The sequence below is a fragment of the Gallinula chloropus genome, assembly GCF_964237585.1.
Source record: "Gallinula chloropus genome assembly, chromosome: 2".
NCBI lineage: Eukaryota > Metazoa > Chordata > Aves > Gruiformes > Rallidae > Gallinula > Gallinula chloropus.
The window spans coordinates 16035126-16055669 of record NC_140086.1 but is presented as its reverse complement, the minus strand read 5'-3'; the positions used below and the strand labels follow the sequence as shown (position 1 = coordinate 16055669).

At 39.9% G+C, this 20544-nt stretch overlaps 1 protein-coding gene across 1 annotated transcript; it reads left to right on the top strand.

Annotated features, from left to right (window-relative positions):
• Positions 1-433: 433 nt before the first annotated feature.
• On the top strand, positions 434-12912 carry MED30 (mediator complex subunit 30). The gene is made up of 4 exons (XM_084280000.1): positions 434-621; positions 1564-1722; positions 3853-3963; positions 12480-12912. Exons 1-4 carry the CDS (start codon positions 448-450, stop codon positions 12573-12575), a joined length of 540 nt encoding a protein of 179 aa, XP_084136126.1. The 5' UTR covers positions 434-447; the 3' UTR covers positions 12576-12912.
• Positions 12913-20544: the final 7632 nt, after the last annotated feature.

Sequence of the window (20544 nt, the reverse complement as noted above, 5' to 3'; positions counted from 1 at the left end):
CCGGGCGGGAATACGGCGGAGTCTCGAGTCACCGCCTGTGCCCTGGCCTCCCTGGCTACGGGGTGGGTGCCTCAGGGGCCGTTCCCTGCGGCGAAAGAGGGGCGGCATTGCCAGGTGCCGGTCCCGGAGCCCGGCTGGGCGGCTGCGAGTGAGTTCCGTGTGTCGGGGCTGGGCAGGAGACCCTTCCGTGGCCCCTGGGGACAGATGGAGGCCTGCGGGTGACCGCTCTGGGGGAAGGGGTGTAAGGGCACCCCCAGTTGCGCTGCCGCACAAAGCCTAAGGGAACAGCACCGAGCCTTTTTTATATCATTTGAACGGTTTCATCTTGGATAGGGCCAGGGATGGGGACATCATACGGAAGTTTGGTTATTATGACAAACCAGAACTTAATCATTCCACCTTACTCTTTGTGCAGCTGGACCCAGTGAGACTGGTTAGCATCAGGAGATGTCAACTCCCCCTCTCGCTGGGACAGGCATGCCGCCTGGTGCTTTCTCAGGGACACAGGCACAAGCAGCTAGGGAGGTAAACACGGCTTCTCTCTGTCGAATTGGCCAAGAGACTGTGCAGGACATTGTATTTCGAACCATGGAAATCTTTCAGTTACTGAGGAACATGCAGGTGAGAAACAGCTTTTTTCACTTAGGGTCCTCAACTTCCTTTGTGTTTACCACCAACTGCCAGTATCTGCACAGGAGATGGCTTAAGACATTTAGATGCATTATTTGACCAAACTGCTTTGAAAAGGGGGATCAGTTGGAAAGGTGAATACTTGCTTGTGCCTGTACCTTAGGTGAAGATGGGAAAAATTCAAAAATGCTGCATTGTTATTGCATCCACGATAAATATACTTTAAATACACTTAATGTCCCTATTTTTCTTTATGAATAGTGAAGTCTGTTCATATGCTGGTTGTGTTTCTTTGTTAGCATCCAATTTTAGAGTAATTTTCATTGATCTTTTTCTGTAATACTTTGCACGTTTAACATTTCTTTAAGTGGAGATAACCCTTATTCATGGCTACTTACTGAGAAACCATACAAACTTTAGCTGTGTGTCTCTGCTGTGAGCAGAAAATAACTAATCATTACCATTCCCTGTGTATTTTTATTACTCTGGCAGTTTCCATCTGTAATTATCTTAGGTGTTTGTTTATATACATGAGAGTATGCTAACTCTGAATTCCCTTTGATTATGTCTCTGAATTGTGACCTGGTGTTGAGACACAAAGTCTCAAAGTGTAATGGTCATAACAGATAAGAACAGTGTCAAGTTTAAGCATTTTTAAGACATTCACTGCAAGGAGTCACAGAGGGATTGACAGTGACCAAAGTGTAGAATATCTGAAGCTGTTTGGCAGCAGTGATTTGCCACATCAGATGAGCAGATAAAATACAGTTTTGCTGATAAAGAAAATAGAAATTTCAGTGATTCTGATGGATATAGTGTGATCTCGTATTTTAAAATGTACAGCCCCCCCGTGATTTATTTTAGTTTTTTTATTGCATGTGACAGAAACTTTAACATAATATTTTTAACGTTTTGGGGTTTTCATTCTCCAAGTTACCGAATGGTGTCACTTACCATACTGGGACATATCAAGACAGACTGGGAAAGCTGCAGGAACATCTCCGTCAGCTATCAATACTCTTCAGAAAACTGAGACTAGTCTATGACAAATGCAATGAAAACTGTGCTGGGCTTGATCCCATTCCCATAGAAGTAAGTGTCTTTATTCATATATAATTTGCAAATCAGAATAACCACTCTATGCTGGGCGTGTCATCCATAGAATAAGTTTTAAATGAGACTGGAATTGTTCAGTGAACTGAATTCTGTTTATTGTTTGGAGCTGGTTGGAAGATTGTGAAACTTTCACATCAACATCAGCGATTTTTACTATGGGCGATGGATCCAATTTAGAAATCAAACTTCATTTAAAGCATTGGCCTTTTAACTCAGGCTTCTTGGTTCATTCACCAGCTTGTTTTCATAGAAAAAAAATTCACACATTTTTTTCATCAGCAAGAAGGAGATTTTTCCTAGAGTATTTAAAAGCCACACTACTACTTTATGGTCTGCAAAAGTAGAAAGATGTTAACCTTTACTATATTCTCCTGGCAGAATTTAGCATGGTAGTTTTTGTCCATTTTATTAAGCTTGCTAAAAAAAGCCTTCATATTTTTTTCTGTAGAACAGAATTACATTTTTAGTGGGTTAGATCAAAGTAAGTCTTCCAACAGGATGCTGAAGGATGCTGCTGAATGCTTTGTTTCAGAACTAGTGTGGCCAGCAGGACTAGGGAAGAGATCATCTCCCTGTACTCAGAACTGCTGAGGCTGCAGCGTGAGTACTGTGTTCAGTGTTGGGTCCCTCACTACAAGAAGGACACAGGTGCTGGAACATGTCCAAAGAAGGGCAACAAAGCTGGTGAAGGGTCTAGAGCACAAGTCTTATGAGCAGTGGCTGAGGGAACTCAGGTTGTTTAGCCTTGAGAAAAGAAGGCTGAGGGGAAACCTGGTCGCTCTCTACAACTACCTGCAAGGAGGTTTTAGCAAGGTGGGTGTGGGTCTCTTCTTCTAAGTAAAAGGTGATAGGATGAGAAGACATGGCCTCAAGTTGCACCAGGGGAGGTTTAGGTTGGATATTAGGAAAAACACCTTCGCTAAAAGGGTTGTCAGTCACTGGAAGAGGCTGCCCAGGGTAGTGGTTGAGTCACCATCCCTGGAGGTATTTGAGAGACATGTAGGTGTGGTGGTTAGGGACGTGGTTTAGTGGTGGACATGGCAGTGCTAGGTTAATGGTTGGCCTCAATCTTAAGGGTCTTTTTTTCAACCAAAATGATTCTATGATCATTTACACCACAACCCAAGTAGCAAGTTAATATGCATGTAATGAGCACCTTGCTCCTAGACTTTTAAACCAATGTAGTCTTGCTCATTTGCATCAATTACTAATCTTCATTTGTCTGTAATCTGCGTGTGAACACGGATGTCATTTTGCTATCAACTTTAGCTTTTCTCAGTTCAGGACAGAAAAATCAACAATCAACTGTAGACTTTGTGGATGTATGCTGGGTATAAAATGTTCCAGTTATTTTTGAATAAGATGTTTGTATCTTAGGAGATTTCTGTCGCAGAAGCACGTATTTGGTTTGCATCTAGTATGGTTGTTGATTTTTTTAGTTAATTTTTTTAAATGTGCATTAATATTAATTTTGAAATTCTTTATCAAAGATTTGTGGCTTTGTAGAAGCTTACAAAAAAAAAAAAGATAGTACACTATATGCCTGAGAAGGTCACAGTAGGAAATTCTTACAGAAAAACTCCTGTTAGGTAACTGTGGGCCCAGTCTTAAGAATAGCCTTAGAGAGGCCCACTAAAATAGCATGTCATAATTAGGGTATTAACCAACTAGCTCTGTAAAGCTGGTTTAGTGTATCACTGAAATACTTTACAACAATGATGATTTAATGTTTGTGATATTCCACGGTGTGGAATAGTAAATTTTAAAATCACAGTCTGTGGAGTTCAACAATACATAGATTATCTGTGATAAATGTCTTAAAATGTAGAGAAATGTCTTAAAATGTAGAGACTGGGTTCTGCCTGCAGTTGTGAAATTGCTGAAATCTAGGTACAGTAATATGTGGGATTGTGTCTTTCTGAAGCACATTGTTTTCCTGGAGAACTGACTGAGGTCATTGCAAGGCCTTTGGGTTTGAGGTGATGAACTAAGTCTCTCTCTCCTTCCTCTTGGGAACTTTGAACGTTTGGAGAAATGGCAGTGTAGTACGTTGTGTTTCTCCAGGTTTTGGTTTCTTTATTTTATGTCGTCTTTATGTCTTCACAGCAACTTATTCCATATGTTGAAGAAGATGGCTCCAAGCATGATGATCGTGGTGCTGCAAGTCAACTTCGTTTTGCTAGTGAAGAGAGAAGGGAAATCATGGAAGTGAATAAGGTAACAAACTTGAAATTAATTTGTGTAAAACTGTCACTTTGTCATTACAAAGATTAAATTTCTAGAGTGCTGTACTAAATGCAGCATGTGTGATGACTACCATCAGACTTGGTAATAAAAACTTCCTGCATGTAACTATTCAGAATTACCTTTTAGTGAGGAATTCTTCTTTTAGCTGTGCCTCTGGCTGTAGAGTTTAGGTTTCCTGACAGTTTTGACTTGTGCCTTTTTTTAAACTGATAAATATTCTTCTGAATACAGCTCATTAATATGTTTATACTTAACACACTAGGTGTCAACATTAGAAATAGAGGTAAGGTCCCTGTTGAACTTACTTCTCTTCAAAGCTTACCTTAGGTGTTAAAAAATGGGTATTGAACATCAGATGTGTAAATAGTTCTGCAATAATGTGAGTTGGTAAAGGATTTTCAAGGCTACTTTCTGTATTTTGATAGTTTGAGGAAGACTGTTCCTGTTGTTAAAAGTAGCATTTATTGAATCTTGACACATTCAGAAAAAAATGTCCTGTGTCCACGATAAAGACGCTGTTAAATTTTCAGTTTGAGTGGCAGTATGCAGTTGAGCACAATTACTAAAGGTGGGTTCAAACCTAAAAATAAATATGCTATAGCAAATGCTAATATAATACTGAGATTAAAAATACGTAGTTCTACCAGACCACAATTTTGAACATTATTTCTTCAGTCTGTAAAGTACAAAGATAAAATTAGGTATTTTTGTAGCTGTAATGTCTGTAAATGCTTGGTAAAAAGGAGACATAATCTACAAAAATAACTGAACAAAGGAAATAAATTAGGAAAATATTTCTTTATGGAGAGAATAATTGGTGGATTTTCAGCTTTTAAAATATTTACAATGCTTTAATTTGTCTTCAACAATCAGAGATGAACCGAATTTTTCATAACCTATTTATTTGAAAAATACATCCATATTGTAAGGAGAAAATGAGGACTATGTGAGTTTAGAGAAAAGCAGTTGTCAGCTTTCCTGTTGTATTCTTTCTGTTCAGTGCTGATGTAGCAGGGTTGTATATATTATATTGTATGTAATGTTGTATTGTCAATTTATGCACATTCATTTGCAATATTTAAGTGCTAATAAGCTTAACTGTCCATATTTGCTGTGTTTTTGATAGTTTTATGACATGTTTTTGCCCTTGTTGTTGTACTTGTATGCTAATAAGTTTTTAAACCTCCTTGATGCGATCTTGTGAAAGGAATTTCATAAATGTTTATGATGAGTTCTAAAACTTAAAGAGGTTGATGGTGTTACAGGACCATTGGTAGCAAATTGGTAATTAGGAATGCACGCAGACATTCACTTAAATCTGGTCTGAAATCCTGTATTTACCCTTCCATGCCTAGACCTAGTTTCCAGATTTTCCACAGTAATTCTTCAGAAGATAATCGAACTTCCTTTAGTATTTTTGTGGATACATATTTACTAATTGCTGCAAAAGAAATTTAAACTTGTTTTTGAAAGTGCACAGAATTTTTCCTTTGTCTCTCTCCAGCAATATAAGCACATCCACTGCTACTTTCAAATTTCATATGTTAATATATTACAGAATAGGAAATGCTTTGAGGTTTTGTGACTAGAAATAACAAAATTCTTATTTTTGTGAAGAAAAATCACTAGAATCAGGTTAATTGGTCTAATTTCTGACACTTTCTGCTGGGCTCAGCTAAGAATCAGAGAGGGCTATCTGGCATTCCTGACAGCTTTTCAATCCGCTGTAGGATGTAACATCCACCTACAGCTCAATTTTGCTTAATTTATTTTAGCAAAATGTCAGTAATACAAAATGTTGATGAAAATGCTGTGACAGGGAAACCAACGTGACAGATGAAGAAGCTTTTTCTATTCTTGACCCACTATCTTTTCTTCCTTCTGCTGGTTGTCCTGCTCTTACCTAGTCCTTTTTGCTGTGATAGGCAGTATTGTTTCAGTCTTTCATGTTACTGGCACTGCAGAAAGAATTACTGCAGTAACCTCATACTTTCACACTATTGGGACATATGAGTTCTTGGACCTTTCATGTTTTTTTTTAATTTTTCCCTTTAGTGTGTTAGCCAGTCTGATTTCTTCAGTGGCTCTGGATGCATGTGCAAGTCACTGACTGCCCTGCTGTGCAGAGCACAACCAAAGCTACTAGGTCATACAAACCTTGTGGATTATATATTCTCACATGAAAGCATTCATCCTTCCAGCAGCCACTAACTTGAAGTTGTCTGGGAAAGGGACATCCTCGCTGGAAGAAGTGGGGAGCATCATGTACTTTTACTCTCACCATCTCACTCTTGGGCCAGGAGAGCCCACTGATGTAGCAGACTTCCAAAATTCTGCAGTAGCTTTTGATGCTGGTTTGCTGTACAGTGACAGCTTTTGGTCATGTTTATTTATTTATTCCACTACATCAGACTTATTGTTTGATCAGAAATTTTAATGCCACCACCTTGGCTAAGAAGTACCTGTTCATTAATTTAAAATATAGATCACTTTAAAAGGTAATGAATTTCTGTCCTAGCGTTTCAGTAATATTTGGCAACTGTAGGTTTAAATAAAACCTATCAAGCTTAAAAACAGAGGGGATTTTTGCCAGCAGTTACTAAAAGGAGTGTGCCATAATTATAAGAAGCAGAAACAAATTATTTATTGAGCACTGTTTACCTATACCTTTTGTGTTAAACAGTTCTTTCCTGCAGCTCCCAGAAATGTTGCTTATTCCTTTTATCTGTATTTCCTTTCCAGCTTTGTAAATTTTTGAGGTGGCTGCCTCTTTTCTGGAATAAATAATTTACTGTTCCAGAATCATCCTAGCATTTGCATTGGTTAACTAATACAAGTCGTGATCCAGTTTTCATTGAACATAATTACTATTTGCAACAACTGGAAGCTGTTACCAAAATTTTCTCACTTGTCTTCATATTTTCTGAGTCTGTAATGTTCTGTCTACAAGTTTCTTAACCTTCTAAGTATAGCATCATCTGTAATATTTTCAATATGTCAGGCTCACCTTGGGTTCGTGGTCTTGTAGTGCATTTGACAGGCTTACAACAGAAAATATCAACTCACAGACTGAGAACACTTTAATCTGTGTTGCTGCCTTATCAGCAGTTTACTGCTTGTTTTTAGAAATGGAGCAAACACAGCTTTGGGGGTTTGGAAGCAGTAGGTCTGGTTTCACATGAAGTGCATAGGAAAACCATTGTGCCCTTAGTAGTCTCAGTACGTGTGGGTGAAAATTAAATGATGTGAAGTACCATTAGGACATTTCAGGTGACCCTTCAGAAAATAATTATACTTGATATTCATAATTAATCTTTGCTAAGTGGTTAACAGCAAACTTGCTAAGAGGAAAAGACAATCTACATGACAGCTTTTAAGTTAAGCTGTTAGCTCTGGGCTGCTTTGATAACAAAACCGTTGTACACTGCAGCTGGTGTTGTTTAGGAAGTAGTCCTTAAAATGACTGCAATTTGCAATTAGTCTTTCTCTTTGGAGAACTTTGCCTGAAAACTACTTTTAACTATGTTGAAAACTTGCATGTCTTTTTAAGGTCTCTCTCACTAGGGTATTTTAATTTGTAGAGTCCTTTTTCACCTCAAATACGAATATGCACCAAGGAACAATTTAACGAGAAAGAGTGGTTTATTTGGACACCTGAGCAGATTGATCTGCTCTTGATGCAGTTCCATCCTGTTCTCCATGCCCAGACTGGCTTTCTGCAATGGTACAATCACAGAGGAATTTAGGCTTTGGGAGGTCTGTTGATTATCTGATTCAAAACCCACCCCCCCTCCCCAGTCAAAGCAGGGCCAGCTATCAAAGTTAGATGCACTTGTTCAGACTGTATCCAGTATCATTTTGAATGGTAAGTAAGAATGGACATTATTCTCTTCCTGGACCCTTCTTAAGTGTTTGTCAGCTTTCACAGTGAAAGTTTTTCTAATGTTACATTGGAATTTTCTTTGTTGTACCTTTGTTCACTGCCCCTTATCCTTTTGCTGTGTACATTCAAGAAGACTCCAGCTTTGTCTTCTCTGTGATCTCCATTAGGTAGCTGAAGACAGCATCATGATCCTGCCTCAGCCTTCTCTGCTTGAGACTGAACAAATCTAGCTCTAATAATCTTGGTGGCCTTCCTCTAGATGTTCTCTAGTATTTTAGTGTTTTGTATTGAGCCAACAATTGCACCGTTGTTCTCCAGAGCCAAATAAAGTAGAATTAACAATTTCCCTTGGCCTGATAGGTACACAATGTGTCAGAAAACTTCAAAAAGGAACCCGGGTCATTTTCTGCAAATCTGTTTTCTATTCAGTCAGCCTTCTGTCTGTGCTGTTATATGTGTTTGTTCTGGTTTCAGATGTAGGATGTTGTTTAATTGAAACTGCTGAGATGGGTGTTGGCCTGCCTTTCTCACCTGTTGAGGTCCCTCTGAATTGGACATCGTGTCACTGAATATATTGACCACTTACCCCAATTTGGTCTTGTCCAAAAATTTGATACTTTGATATGGTGATTAGGTCATTAAGTGTTGTTTAGTCATTAATGACCATATTAAGAATATTGACCTTAATAACAATCCTGAGAAGCACCAAGAGTGACCAGCTGCCGCTTGGTCTTAATACTGCTGATCGCAACGTTTAGAATCCAATCCAAGTCAGTTTTCCATCCACTGTCATGGTTTACTCCAGGTGGCAGCTCACCTACTCCTTCCCCCTGGTGAGATGGGGAGAGAATTGGAAGAAAACAGTAAAACTCAGGTTGGGAGAAAGACAGTTTACTGGGACTGCAAAGGAAAAGGAAAATAGCAACAGTATCTATAAAAGAGTATATGAAGTAGATGATACACAAAGCAATTTGCTCACCACCCAGAGCCTAGTGCCCAGCCCATCCTGAGTAGTGATCCCTCCTCCCCAGCCAGCTCCCCATTCATATCCATATCCTGACAGGGTATCCAATATCCCTTTGGTTAGTTTGGGTCTGCTGTCCTGGCTGTGTCCCCTTCAGCTTCTTGTGAAAATTAACTCTGGACTAGCCAGCAACCAGGACATCCACCTATCCAAACCACATCTCTCCACTCTGGGTACAAGGATACTGTGAGAGATTGTTTCAGAAGCCTCACTGATAGGAAAGTAAAGAAAATCCCCTGATCTCCCCTTGGCCACACAGCCAGTCTTGTCTCAATAGGAGACTGTCACGCTGGTCAGGCACATCATGACTTTGGTAAATCCAAGATGACTGTTCCCTGTCACTTTACCATTCATGTATCTGGATGTGACTTGCAGAAGGATTTTCTGCATGGTCTTTCCAAGGTCCAGAGTTAGGCTGGCAAGTTTCCTGGATCCCCCCTCCTTGCCTTTCATGAAGATGAGTTGAGGTGTTTCCTTTTTCATCAGGAGCCTCTTCTGATGAATGTTGTCCAGAAGAAAATTATGTAGAGTTGTCTTGTCACCACCCAGCAGTCTCAGCGCTCAGATGTATTTTATTCCATATAATGAAATATTTTCTTTTCAGTTTCATATGTTTCATACAAAGTTTTTCATGCCAAAAAACCCCAACCCAATCTTAAAGCTGTCCTTACAGTCCCAGTTGTCCACTTGCATGCTTTTGTAAATGTATATTATACAACCTTTATTACATTATCACAATTAATTTCTCTTCTTCCACCTACTCCCACCCACCCCCCTTGAGCTATTCTGCTTTTCCTGCACACTAGGCACTATTTCAATTGAATCAGTATTGTGATAAAGATTATAAGAATCCTGGTTTATGTATTGTATGAAGGCATTGAATAAGCAGGGAATTTGGGAACTAGAAGGAAGAATTCACTGTGAGTAGTGAGAAAGTAAGCTAAGGCTTCTCTTGAGAACTGGATTTTTCTCCTGTCTGTGGTAGTTGTGCATTCTTCCCTTTACAGTTGGTGCTAACTGTCCTTCGAATGTGTAGGAAGCTGTTAAAACATGAAGTTTAGTGATGGACTTGAATCTTAGGTGTCTGGACAAAGCAGGCACTTTTATCCATAGTGTTCCTGTGATTTAATTTGCCATCTGTAACTGAGGATCATACATCTGTGTGATTTTCATGTCAAGAATGGGGGTGTAACACTGACGAGCGTGGTGGAGGAACACTTTGGGGAATGGATAATTCCACTACAAGCTACAGAGCTTAGGAGAACTCAGTACATAAGACTTCAGACTTCATCACTGAATGATAAATAATTGGCATGAAGCAAACATCCACCCAATTTAATGAGCACATTTATTCCTCTGTGAACAGCAAAGCAGTGGGTGCATGCAATCGCTGTCTGGTTCAGTATGTAAGTATTGAGCATGCAGTGGAGCAGAGGTGTTACCGGTGCCTCCACTTGTTTCAGCAGTGAGAGTTATGCATGTAGAAGGAACAGTTTTCCTTTCACCTATCAGGTGAAACCCCAGCCTCTCATTGCCAGGAAGAATAGAACAGTTATGTCTGTGAACAGCATCAGGGAAAAGCTGTAGTTACTGAACAATGGTTAATTGCACAGCAGTTAGTGTATTGGTGATGAATACGGTTTATCCATTTGAAAACTATTATAAATGTATGGATATGTGAATTTATTATGTTTGAATGTAGGCCTTACTATCAATAGACTAGCAGAAACATGCCTGTCAGCTATAAGGTGAATTTTGATCTCATAAACTCGCTATACACTGCCTTGTAAAACACAGTTTTCCTGTCCTATCTTAAAACAGTTGAAGTCAGAAGCTGTAGGATGAAGTAGCTTTTCTTGTTTCATACAACTGCTAATCCTGAGAAGCAGTCCAGAGTTCAACTAAGTTATTTCAGTAGAAGGAGGAAAAGTGGGAGACAACTTGCAAGCAATCTGTTCAAACCAAAATTTGTCATTGCAGCAGAAGCTGCTTACAGAACTTGCCCGTTTCCCAAGAAGGCCATTTCACCTATCTTTCCAAGGTTAGATATGGGTTGAGCTGTTCTTACAGGCTCAGCAAAGTCTTAAGCAGAGGCCATTGCTGCCAGTGGTGCAGAACATATTAATTATGTAGTACTCTGTGGTGTGGACCACTGCCTGCCTGAGATCGGCAACAAAGATCACTATATGCATTCCAATTAGGAGACTGTGCTCTCTTGAAGTGGATTTCCCTCCCTCTCTCTAGTCTTTTTTTCAACCTAGCAGTCCAAATACAGTGCTTCATCTTACATGTTTTTGTGTCTCTGGAAAAAGTATAAGTGCTAAGAAAATGACCTCTTCACTGAAGATGGAGATCTAAAATTATCTTCAGATAAATAAAGTAGCAATTGTGTACTTCTTGTCTTTACAGATGTTTTGAAAACAAATTAAATCCAATTTGAAGGTTCCCTTGTCTAGCATCAAGTAAAGATCAAGCAATTTACGGTTTTATAACACTTGCACAAGAAATGAAAGCAGTGTTAGAGAATTAGTCTTTTGGGCATGCCTTCATGTGAGCATACCTATGTAACAGTCCTATTAGACATGGATGGAGAGAGAACACAGTGTGCATTGTCAGAGGTTAATGGTTCTTTCTATCTGTGACTCGAATAGCCATCGCTGACTGCTGGCCCTTTGTTTGTATTGATGAAGGCTGTGAAAAATCATGGAGCGGTGTGCCCTCAGTATCAGCTAGGGACAGCTTGCATTAACTGGTAGTTTTGATGTAACATACATTGATTTCTTTAAGACTGAATGTTGAGGCTGGCAAGCAGAAATATGTGCAAACATGCTTGTTTGTCTCATCTTTCTTGTGCCTTCTCAAGCATCAAGATCTTAAATTATGAGGTTTTGTAGGGAGGCACTTGCAATTCTGTCATGTGGATGCTGTGGTAACTACCTGCTTCTCGGTTTTCTCTCTTGTCTTTAGGCGTTGGATCTCTGCTGTATATTGTGAAGTCTGAGATTAGCAAATGAAAAAGAAAAAGGCATTAGAAAAGTGCACATAGTTACCTCTAAAATACTTTTTAGTCTTTTAATAATAACAATACTTTTATAATAATATAGTCTTTTAATTATAAAATACTCTGATGGTTGATTAGAAATTCAAAATTAGTGCACATGAACTGCCCTACATCTGTTTTTACATGCTTCTCAGGAATTGGATATTGCCTTTGCTTCTAGGAAGTGTGTCCACCAATGTCTGTGTCCATGAATACTTCCGTTACTTGAAATACTATGCAATCTAAGCCTAATTACCATATTACTTCAGACCATTTTTGTAGGTCTGAAGTGGATAAACTTCTTTTTCTTTTTTTTCTGGACTTCTTTCCTAGCTGACTTGCTGGACACCTTTAAAAGTATTGGTATGTCATCTGCTTTACAGTGTGTTAAAGAGGATGTGTTATCCCACTAATTCTATTCACAGACAGCTGAGAATAAGATCCATATAGCATTTCATAACACTGTAACTTTTGTTAAATTTCGGAGTGTGCTGTTTGAACTGATCACAAGAAAACCTTCTAATAAACTCTTCCCACAGAAACTGAAACAGAAGAACCAGCAGCTGAAGCAGATCATGGATCAGTTGCGGAATCTCATTTGGGACATAAATGCCATGTTGGCAATGAGGAACTGAACAAGGAAAATCAAACTTTGTAATTGGTAAAGATACACATGTGCTTGGATATACGTAATTTCTTTTTAAGGAGTAACATATTTTCCCATAACCATATTTCAGTAATGTGTGAAATGTCTTCAAGATTAAAATGTTTGGGGTTTGTACTAAATGAAATGGTGTTGGTTTTTTTTTTTAATATTAAAAGATTCATTTTACAGGCTTTACCTGAGTGATTCACTTAGGCTGAATATAATACAGCCTAAGTAACTTACAGTAATAATTTTGGTATCTATGCAAATGAGTTTATTTTATAAACAAAGTGTTTCTGGATTTTTTTAATACAATAAACACCATTTTAAAAACATGTGTCTGCGTGCCATTCTGCAGTGCAAACCACCTCCACAGGCAAAAAGAGTCACCTCTGCAGGAACAGTCACTCTAGTAAGCTACAAGACAAAAGTAAGTGGTTGGATATGCAATGCAGCGTTTCCCCATTGTGGGAAGACATCCTACAGGCTGCTATGCCATCTAAGTTCATCTTTTTTCATATCCTAATGCTGGATATATGTTATTTTGGAGAATCAGCAAAATTCAGAAGCTAGATAAAATTACCCCTATATCCATATGGATATCATTAAGTCTTTTTAAGTGAAGACTGCATACATATGTCCTCAGCATTGATTTCTGCTGTAGCTACATGTTATAATTTCTTGCATACTGTCCCAGCTGTTGTACTGTAGTATTCCTGTAGCATTATGCATGGGTGGAATACTTTGGGTTTGTTTACCAGAATGCATTGAATACCCACTTCATTAATCTTTTCCTATGACTGCCAGTCCTAGAAAACTTCGGAGTGTATGAGCAGTTCATTATTTTGAATTAATTGTTGACCTTCATCATTCTTAATTCTGCCTCTGGTATTCTCATAAATTTCAACAGCCCTGAATATATTCTTAATAATGTTTATTATCCATAGATGCTGCAACTGGATTATGTGTCTCTTTCCAGATTAAAGAATATGTAAAATAATACAGTTTCAGTACAAATCCATAGGGTGCACTACTGTTAATATGTCGAGCTGATAACTGTCCACCCTGATGATTACTTTTAATTCTCATTCCATGCCCCATCAGACTCCTTAGAAGTTTCGTGTGAAAGATTTGCTCACAACCCTCTGCAGAGTCCAGTTAAATGGTATCCTTCTAAAAGTTATTTGTTTTACAATATGGGGTCTTGATATTGAATTTTCATTGCTCTGAGATGCATGTTTTATATTGAATTGTTGTTCTGTCAGTCTTGTATTATTTTGGTTTTTAATAATTCCAACCCATTTTTCTACTTCTAGGGGTGAAAATCAGTGGCTTGTAATAGATTTGGTCACACCTGGTTAACGATCTGTGACTTTTCCCCTGAACTTAGGCACAGCATTGTTAGCTTTTATTTCACTCTTTGAAGGCTTTAAGTCCCACAGATGAATGGATGCCTAGTTTTATAACTGCAAATAAACAGCTAGAAAATGTTCATTTTGATGAGTTTACCTAGTGTTGAAAGTGATGTGTAACTATGACAATGCCTAGATGTGAGTAGGTATAAACACCTTGTGGATAAGGTGGCTTTCCTTTTCCCCACATTACAAAGGGAACAATAGCTGTAGCTCGCTCCTTTCTCATTAGGATCGAGCACTACAGCAGACTTGTTGGTCAGGGGTAATGGTTGGTTTCTGCAGCTGTATGATAAGTGAAGACAAAACCAATCAACATTTTGAAGAAAGCCTTGGAAAAGGGAATGAAGACTTGAGGTAGAGATTTTATTTTCTTGGTGGTTTAAGATGCAGGCGCATTTTTGTATATGCAGGGTGTAGTGGCAGCTTTCTCAGGCGCATAGGTATTAGCATGCATCCAGCCTAGAAGAAGTATTCAAAGTGGTTTTTAAAATGGCACCAAGATCTTAACTGTGAGAAGTTCACAGTACTTAGTGTTTTGTTCTATTTTTGGAACTATTATGGAAGATTGAGATTAGTTTACATTTTACTGCTTGTATGATATCTATGTATTCTTGGTAAATGTCTTTAAAGTTTGTTGATTTTTATTGCATATAAATGCGCAGAAGGAACCTAAAATGTGAACAAGAGTGAAAATATTCCGAGGTGTTGTCTAGCCAATGCAATATTCAGCTTACTCTGTGCAGCTGCTAGCAGTAGCCAAGGTTTATACTACAATTTTTCATCTGGGAGAGACGAGAAAACACTTTAAACCCCTACCAGAATAGATAGCGCAGCAGCTAAATTGCGAAGTGCGGGAATTGACAGAATTGTAAATTATCGCAGTAAATACTGTCAAAACAGGAACTTTGCAAGGTGTTGGACCCAAACCATACACTTTGACTTACACAGATGAAAGTAGGGTAGTGCACATAATTCATGTGCTACCACATCCATGAATAAGTATAAGATTTGGCCAAGAAGATGACAGGTTTAAGAAAAGTGGCGATTCCTCAGCTGTGAAAGACTTTCAGAGGAATTGCTGGGCACCAACATGTGCTGAAATTCAATATTTTAGTTAATGCTAACTGAACTTTAACGGCTGGTTAATGTAATGGCACCAAATGAAGTATTTACAAATGCCAGCAAAGCACTACCAACACAGATGTTTCAATGTTTTGTTTATGTATCAATGACTCTGTCTTTCTGACCAGGCAGAAGCTGGATAAACATACAGACAGTCCCAGGAGCAGCTAGCAGACCTAGGATTGGTCTGGTTTTGGAATATAAAAATACTTTGGAGGGTGGGATTTAGGGTTCTTAGGGCTCGATTTTACCCAAAGAGGACTTGGGGCAGTGGAGCTAGGATGCTGAATACTTCCGTGCATGTTTGTGGGAGCACCCCAGGTTAACACATACTCTCAAACCATTAAGCCAGGACCTTTGTTTACAATAGAACAGATCTTGAATGTTTGGCTCAGTATCTCAACACAGAAGATGACTGCTGGACACTGTGCAAAGGCCCCATGTTTTTCTGACTTAAAAAGACAAAGAGTGTGGAACAGATTTACGTCTGTGCTGGTTTTGGCTGGGATAATGTTCCCCACAGTAGCTAGTACGGGGCTGTGGTTTGGATTTGTGCTGGAAACAGGGCTGATAACACAGAGATGTTTTTGTTCCTGCTGAGCAGGGCTTGAACAGAGCCAAGGCCTCTTCTGCTCCTCGCCCCACCCTGAAGAGGCTGGGGGTGCACAAGGAGTTGGGAGAGGACATAGCTGACCCCAGCTGACCAAAAGGATATTTTATGCCGTATGATGTCATGCTCCACAGATAAAGCTGGGGGAAGGTGGAAAGGGAAGACATTCGAAGTGGTGGTGTTTGTCTTCCCAAGTCACCGTTGATAGAGCCCTGCTGTCCTGGACATGGCTGAACACCTGCCTGCCCATGGGAAGTGGGGAATGAATTCCTTGTCTTGCTTTGCTTGTGTGCTGGGATATTGCTTTACCTACTAATTGTCTTTCTCTCGTCCAATGAGTTTTATTTTATTTACTATTTCAGTTCTCTTCCCCATCCTGCAGTGGCGTTGAGTGAGCGAGCAGCTGTATGGTGCTTAGATGCTGGCTGGACCATGATAATACCATGTTCAGGAAAGGTGCAAGGAATTCACTTTTCCTCTTGTCTTCCATAGAGTCAGGAAGGCCACATCCAGAGTGCTGTAATAAACCACAACTGTTTTTGTTGTGATGTATGCTCTGATTATAGTATTTCGTACTGATGGAGAAATTGAAGCTTGTGCACAAGTCCTACTTAAATTAATCACTCTAAAGAATGGATATAGATGGAATAGGACAAGGATTCTGGTCTCGTAGGAGACAAGATTTCATCTGTGTGCAAGGTGGCTGCACAAGCCAAAAAGACTGTAGCTGAAGGATGACTGACAACTGCTGTGGAAAACAGTAAGCTCCAGATGTAGATTTGAAGATCTGAAGTTAAGAAAAAACATCAAGAAAAAAAAAGATGCAATGACACCCAAGGACACTGTGAGTCAACTGAGGTTTACAGAAGATGCGTTAGTTTAATTACTTCGTGCTAACAGAGGGAGTGGGGAATTAGAAAGGAATTTACATCAGTGCAGAAGGAATATTTGGAGGAGAGAGTGAGTAGTTTGCTCACCCTCCTTATTTAATAGTAATGAAGACTGATATGGTAGAGCATCAGAGCTTTAAAACAAGGATTTTTGCTGAACTGGAAGCTTACTTTTATACATAAAAATAACAAGCTGGCTGAGATGTGTTGCAGGACATTAATGAAAGTGACACAAAATATGTAGCGATGCCAAGTTTTATTTAATGGATAACTAGAATGTAAGAGGTAAATACAGGCAATATAGTGAAACTCTTGTCTTGTTAAATCTCACTTCTGTGTAAATTTTAAGGAAATTTCTTACATTGCATGAAGGATGCATCCTGACATGTTACAGCACTACACAGCAAATACCACCACTCGAAGCCCGGAGCAGTGTGTGGGTGGATGTGAGTGTAGTCAGAAGCAGGATACATGGTTTACAGCACTCCTCACTGGACTGGGTCTGGCAGAGGCCACAGGTGTATTTGAGACGAGGAGCAGACACATTTTCTTGTGTGCACTTAACTGTGGGAGCGTCTGGGCTCATCCTGTGTGTGATGCTCAGCTTGCAAGGTACCTAATCACTTCAGAGGTCTGCTTCTGCACGTGCTCCACCAAGGGGTGATACCACTGCTGAGAGTATGTAAACTCTGGGGGTTTTCTGATGTGCTAAGCCCTCTTTGGCCCCTTATGCTCTTGCTTTCCCTTCTCTGCTGACTGCCCCTGCTACGAAGCTGTGGAGTAACCTTCTGGAATAGTCTTGAAAATGAGTGGCTGAAAGAAATGAAAGACATATGTATCTGTGATGAAACCCATTCCTAGGTCTGCGTGTGCTTTCTCACCAAATCTTGCTTGAAAAATAAATTCAGATTCACTTAAATAGGAGAAATGACACATGATTTTAAAGTTCTCAAAGTAGCAACGGAGAGCAATGCAGTTGTTTTTATAGCCACATAGATATTTTAGCGGTATTTACAGTTCTGGAGAGGGGAGAAGAGGGTCGTGAAGACAGCCCATTACTGAAATATGTTGTTGAAGCGGGAAGACTTCCAAATAATAAGGGAAAAATATAAAGAAATATAACAGCAACAATGAAAGCTTAGGTGAGCATGAACTGGCTGTAGAGTAGAGGCAAGGAGAGGGGATTTGGGAAAACATTTTAAACCTGCGTTAAGGGGATAATTGATAATGGAGATGCAATGAGAGGGAAAAAAGCCACTGCTGTTTCAGGGTGCACAACCAAATATTGCATAGTAGGGAGCATAAGCGTAAGAGCTATTGCTCTGAGACCAGTAATTCTGGTACAGTAATTCTGCATGAAATACAGCATTAGTTTTAGGGTCAGCATATTACTAATGCAGTGAAAGAGAAGAATACTGATGTGCTACCGTATGAATAATCATCAGAATAATTTGTGAGAGCAAAGATGAGGCTCAAATGTAGAAATTGTTGGGAAGATGCAAAGAGGAGGTAATCAGGGTGGTTTGAAGGGGCTGTAGCACTGACCAGTGAAAAAAGGTAAGCTGGGACACCAATGAGGAGGGGTGGGTAATTGAAAGCCTCTTAATGGTAAGACTTGAAATACCTAGGAGTATTGAAGTGTAAGACTTGAAATTCCCTAGGGGTTTAGATGATGTGTCTTGGGCTACTCAGAAATTTCAAAATGCAGCACAAAAAGACTAGACAAACACATCAGGAAAGGGCAAAAAAGTCTGGTCTTGCATTGGTAGAACAAGAGGTGGACTAGACTGATGTTACTGGTTTCTCCACTTTTAGATTTTTCAGTTGTAAAGTATCTGTTTATCAGATGGCTCTTGGTCAGATGATGAGCTCCTGAGAGCCCCTGGACTAGATGCCACCCATGGGTATTAAACAGGCATTCACGGCTTCTCTGACACGATTTGCTGAAATTCCTCTGCAGGTTAACCATGGAATTTCTGTTAGAGGAATGGGAGCAGAAAAGGAAACGAAGCAGTACCTCGCTTCTCCCTCCCCACCCCTGGCCTGCCCCTTTCTGCTGGCTCATTTCCTAGTGAAGAGCTGCTCTCTGATCTTGCCGCACAGCTGAAGTAGCAGCTCATACCTGAGCGCTGCCTGTTGACTCAGTAGAACTTGGGAAGCTGTTTACTAATGGGAAACACGATGCTATTTATCACCCTTGCCCAGTTGATACAAAACCCAGCGGTGGTGCTTGCCTGCCGTGCCCTGTGAGCTGCGTCCCAGCCTGCACTGAGGAGCAGGTTTCTTCCAGCGCAGACACAGAGCACTGATCTAGCTGCCTGAAATGTGGGATCATGTTTTGCCTCAGATACCAAGTAGCATTATAAATTGTTATGTAAACCACATGCTACTTTTATAGCATTTGCATATGTTACATATATTTTTGTTCAGTGTGGGAGGTTTTAATTACTTTCTAGGAAAAGAGAACTTTTTTTAAAGGTCTTGAATAGTCTGAGCAACGAGATCTAAGATGCCCTCCAGCAATTACAGGGGACAGAAGTAAGGGATGCAAATAGAACGTAGGCACTGCACTTTCCTCACAGAGAAGAAAACGGGTGTTAACACGTGTTTAATTACTACTGCCACAGTCCCAATTTCTCATCATAATCTTTTGGTAGCTTAGATTTTATAAAAACTGAGCTCCACTGTATGCTTTTGAAAGCAATTGGCAGATTCACAGTAGTTAAGCCCAATATGATTAGTTTTACTTATTTTACAGCCCTGTGCAGTTGCAGAGACCACTGTAATTTAAATTAGCTTTACAAAGCCAGAGTGGAGTTGGAATTAATTAATGCAGAGTATGCAACTTTCAGATTTGAGCTTTTCAACCTGACCCAAACAATTCAGCTGCTTTTCCCACTGAACAAAGGAGCAAGTGGTAAAATCCTCCAGTTGTACAAACTCACGTCACAGGTGGGAGTAAGGTAAACAGGTGGAAGTTTCAGCCTGCCAATGGTCTGAAATACAGCTGCCGAGCAGATCGTGGCGTGGACTGCGACTGGTTGCCTACATGTTGACATGGCATCTAGCAGAGGACACGTTACGAGGACAGAGCCCAAGCTGGCAGCACACGTGTGTGCTGGCTGTGTTCGGGTTGAAGCTTGTCGATGTGCCGCAAGTGTAAAATTTCAGGAGCCTCTTCTATTATGGTCTGTGTAGCTTTTAAAAGGCCTTTCACTGACACATCATAAAAGAAAGTCTCTGCTGATAAACCCTACACTGGTATGCCAATTAAGATCTCTGTATGGGCGGATTTGTACAAACCTGTATCAATGTCAGGGTATCTCTGTCCCTGGAGAGATAGAGGAGAGGTGAACGACAGAAACGGAGAGCAAAGAGCTGCTTCCCCCAGGACTGAAGGGCTTGCTTTCCCTTTGTTTCACGTATTTTTGTTAGTCAGCTTTTTAATCAAATATGGGAAAAAAACCTGTCTCCTTTTAGTGCGTGCAGGCTTCCATTTCCAGCTCCAAGACAGTTTGCATTTGAAGTTTGGGTTTGGGCTGCTGAAAGGCAGGATTATCCGCAGTGTGCAAATGTGAACGTGGAGTGCAACTGCCCAGGAGACTGGTGATACATCATCTCCAGGGTTTTTGTCAAGGCCTTATATTTTAACAGTGTCACAGCCTTCCCAGTCTGTAGCAAGCACAATTTACACCCCTTCTGTCTCCTAAGAGGAAAGGAAATAGAGGCGACAGAGATGTTCCCAGAGGAGTGACTAATCTTTACCCTTCAGGACTCTTCAAGGATAGCCACCTCTACTGATCATTAAAGAGTTGTTTTTAAAACAAGAAAAAAAATGCAAAGCAGTTAATCCCATTTCCCAAATGTTCTGCAGTGCACATCATTATCTGTTCAGCTTCTCCTAGTCATTACCAGTGAGAA

Excerpts from the sequence above, each read along its gene's own strand:
- MED30 (XM_084280000.1), top strand. The coding sequence starts at position 448 with ATGTCAACTCCCCCTCTCGCTGGGACAGGCATGCCGCCTGGTGCTTTC. Across the intron at positions 622-1,563 it reads AGTTACTGAGGAACATGCAG|TTACCGAATGGTGTCACTTA; the intron begins GTGAGAAACAGC and ends TCATTCTCCAAG. Across the intron at positions 1,723-3,852 it reads TTGATCCCATTCCCATAGAA|CAACTTATTCCATATGTTGA; the intron begins GTAAGTGTCTTT and ends ATGTCTTCACAG.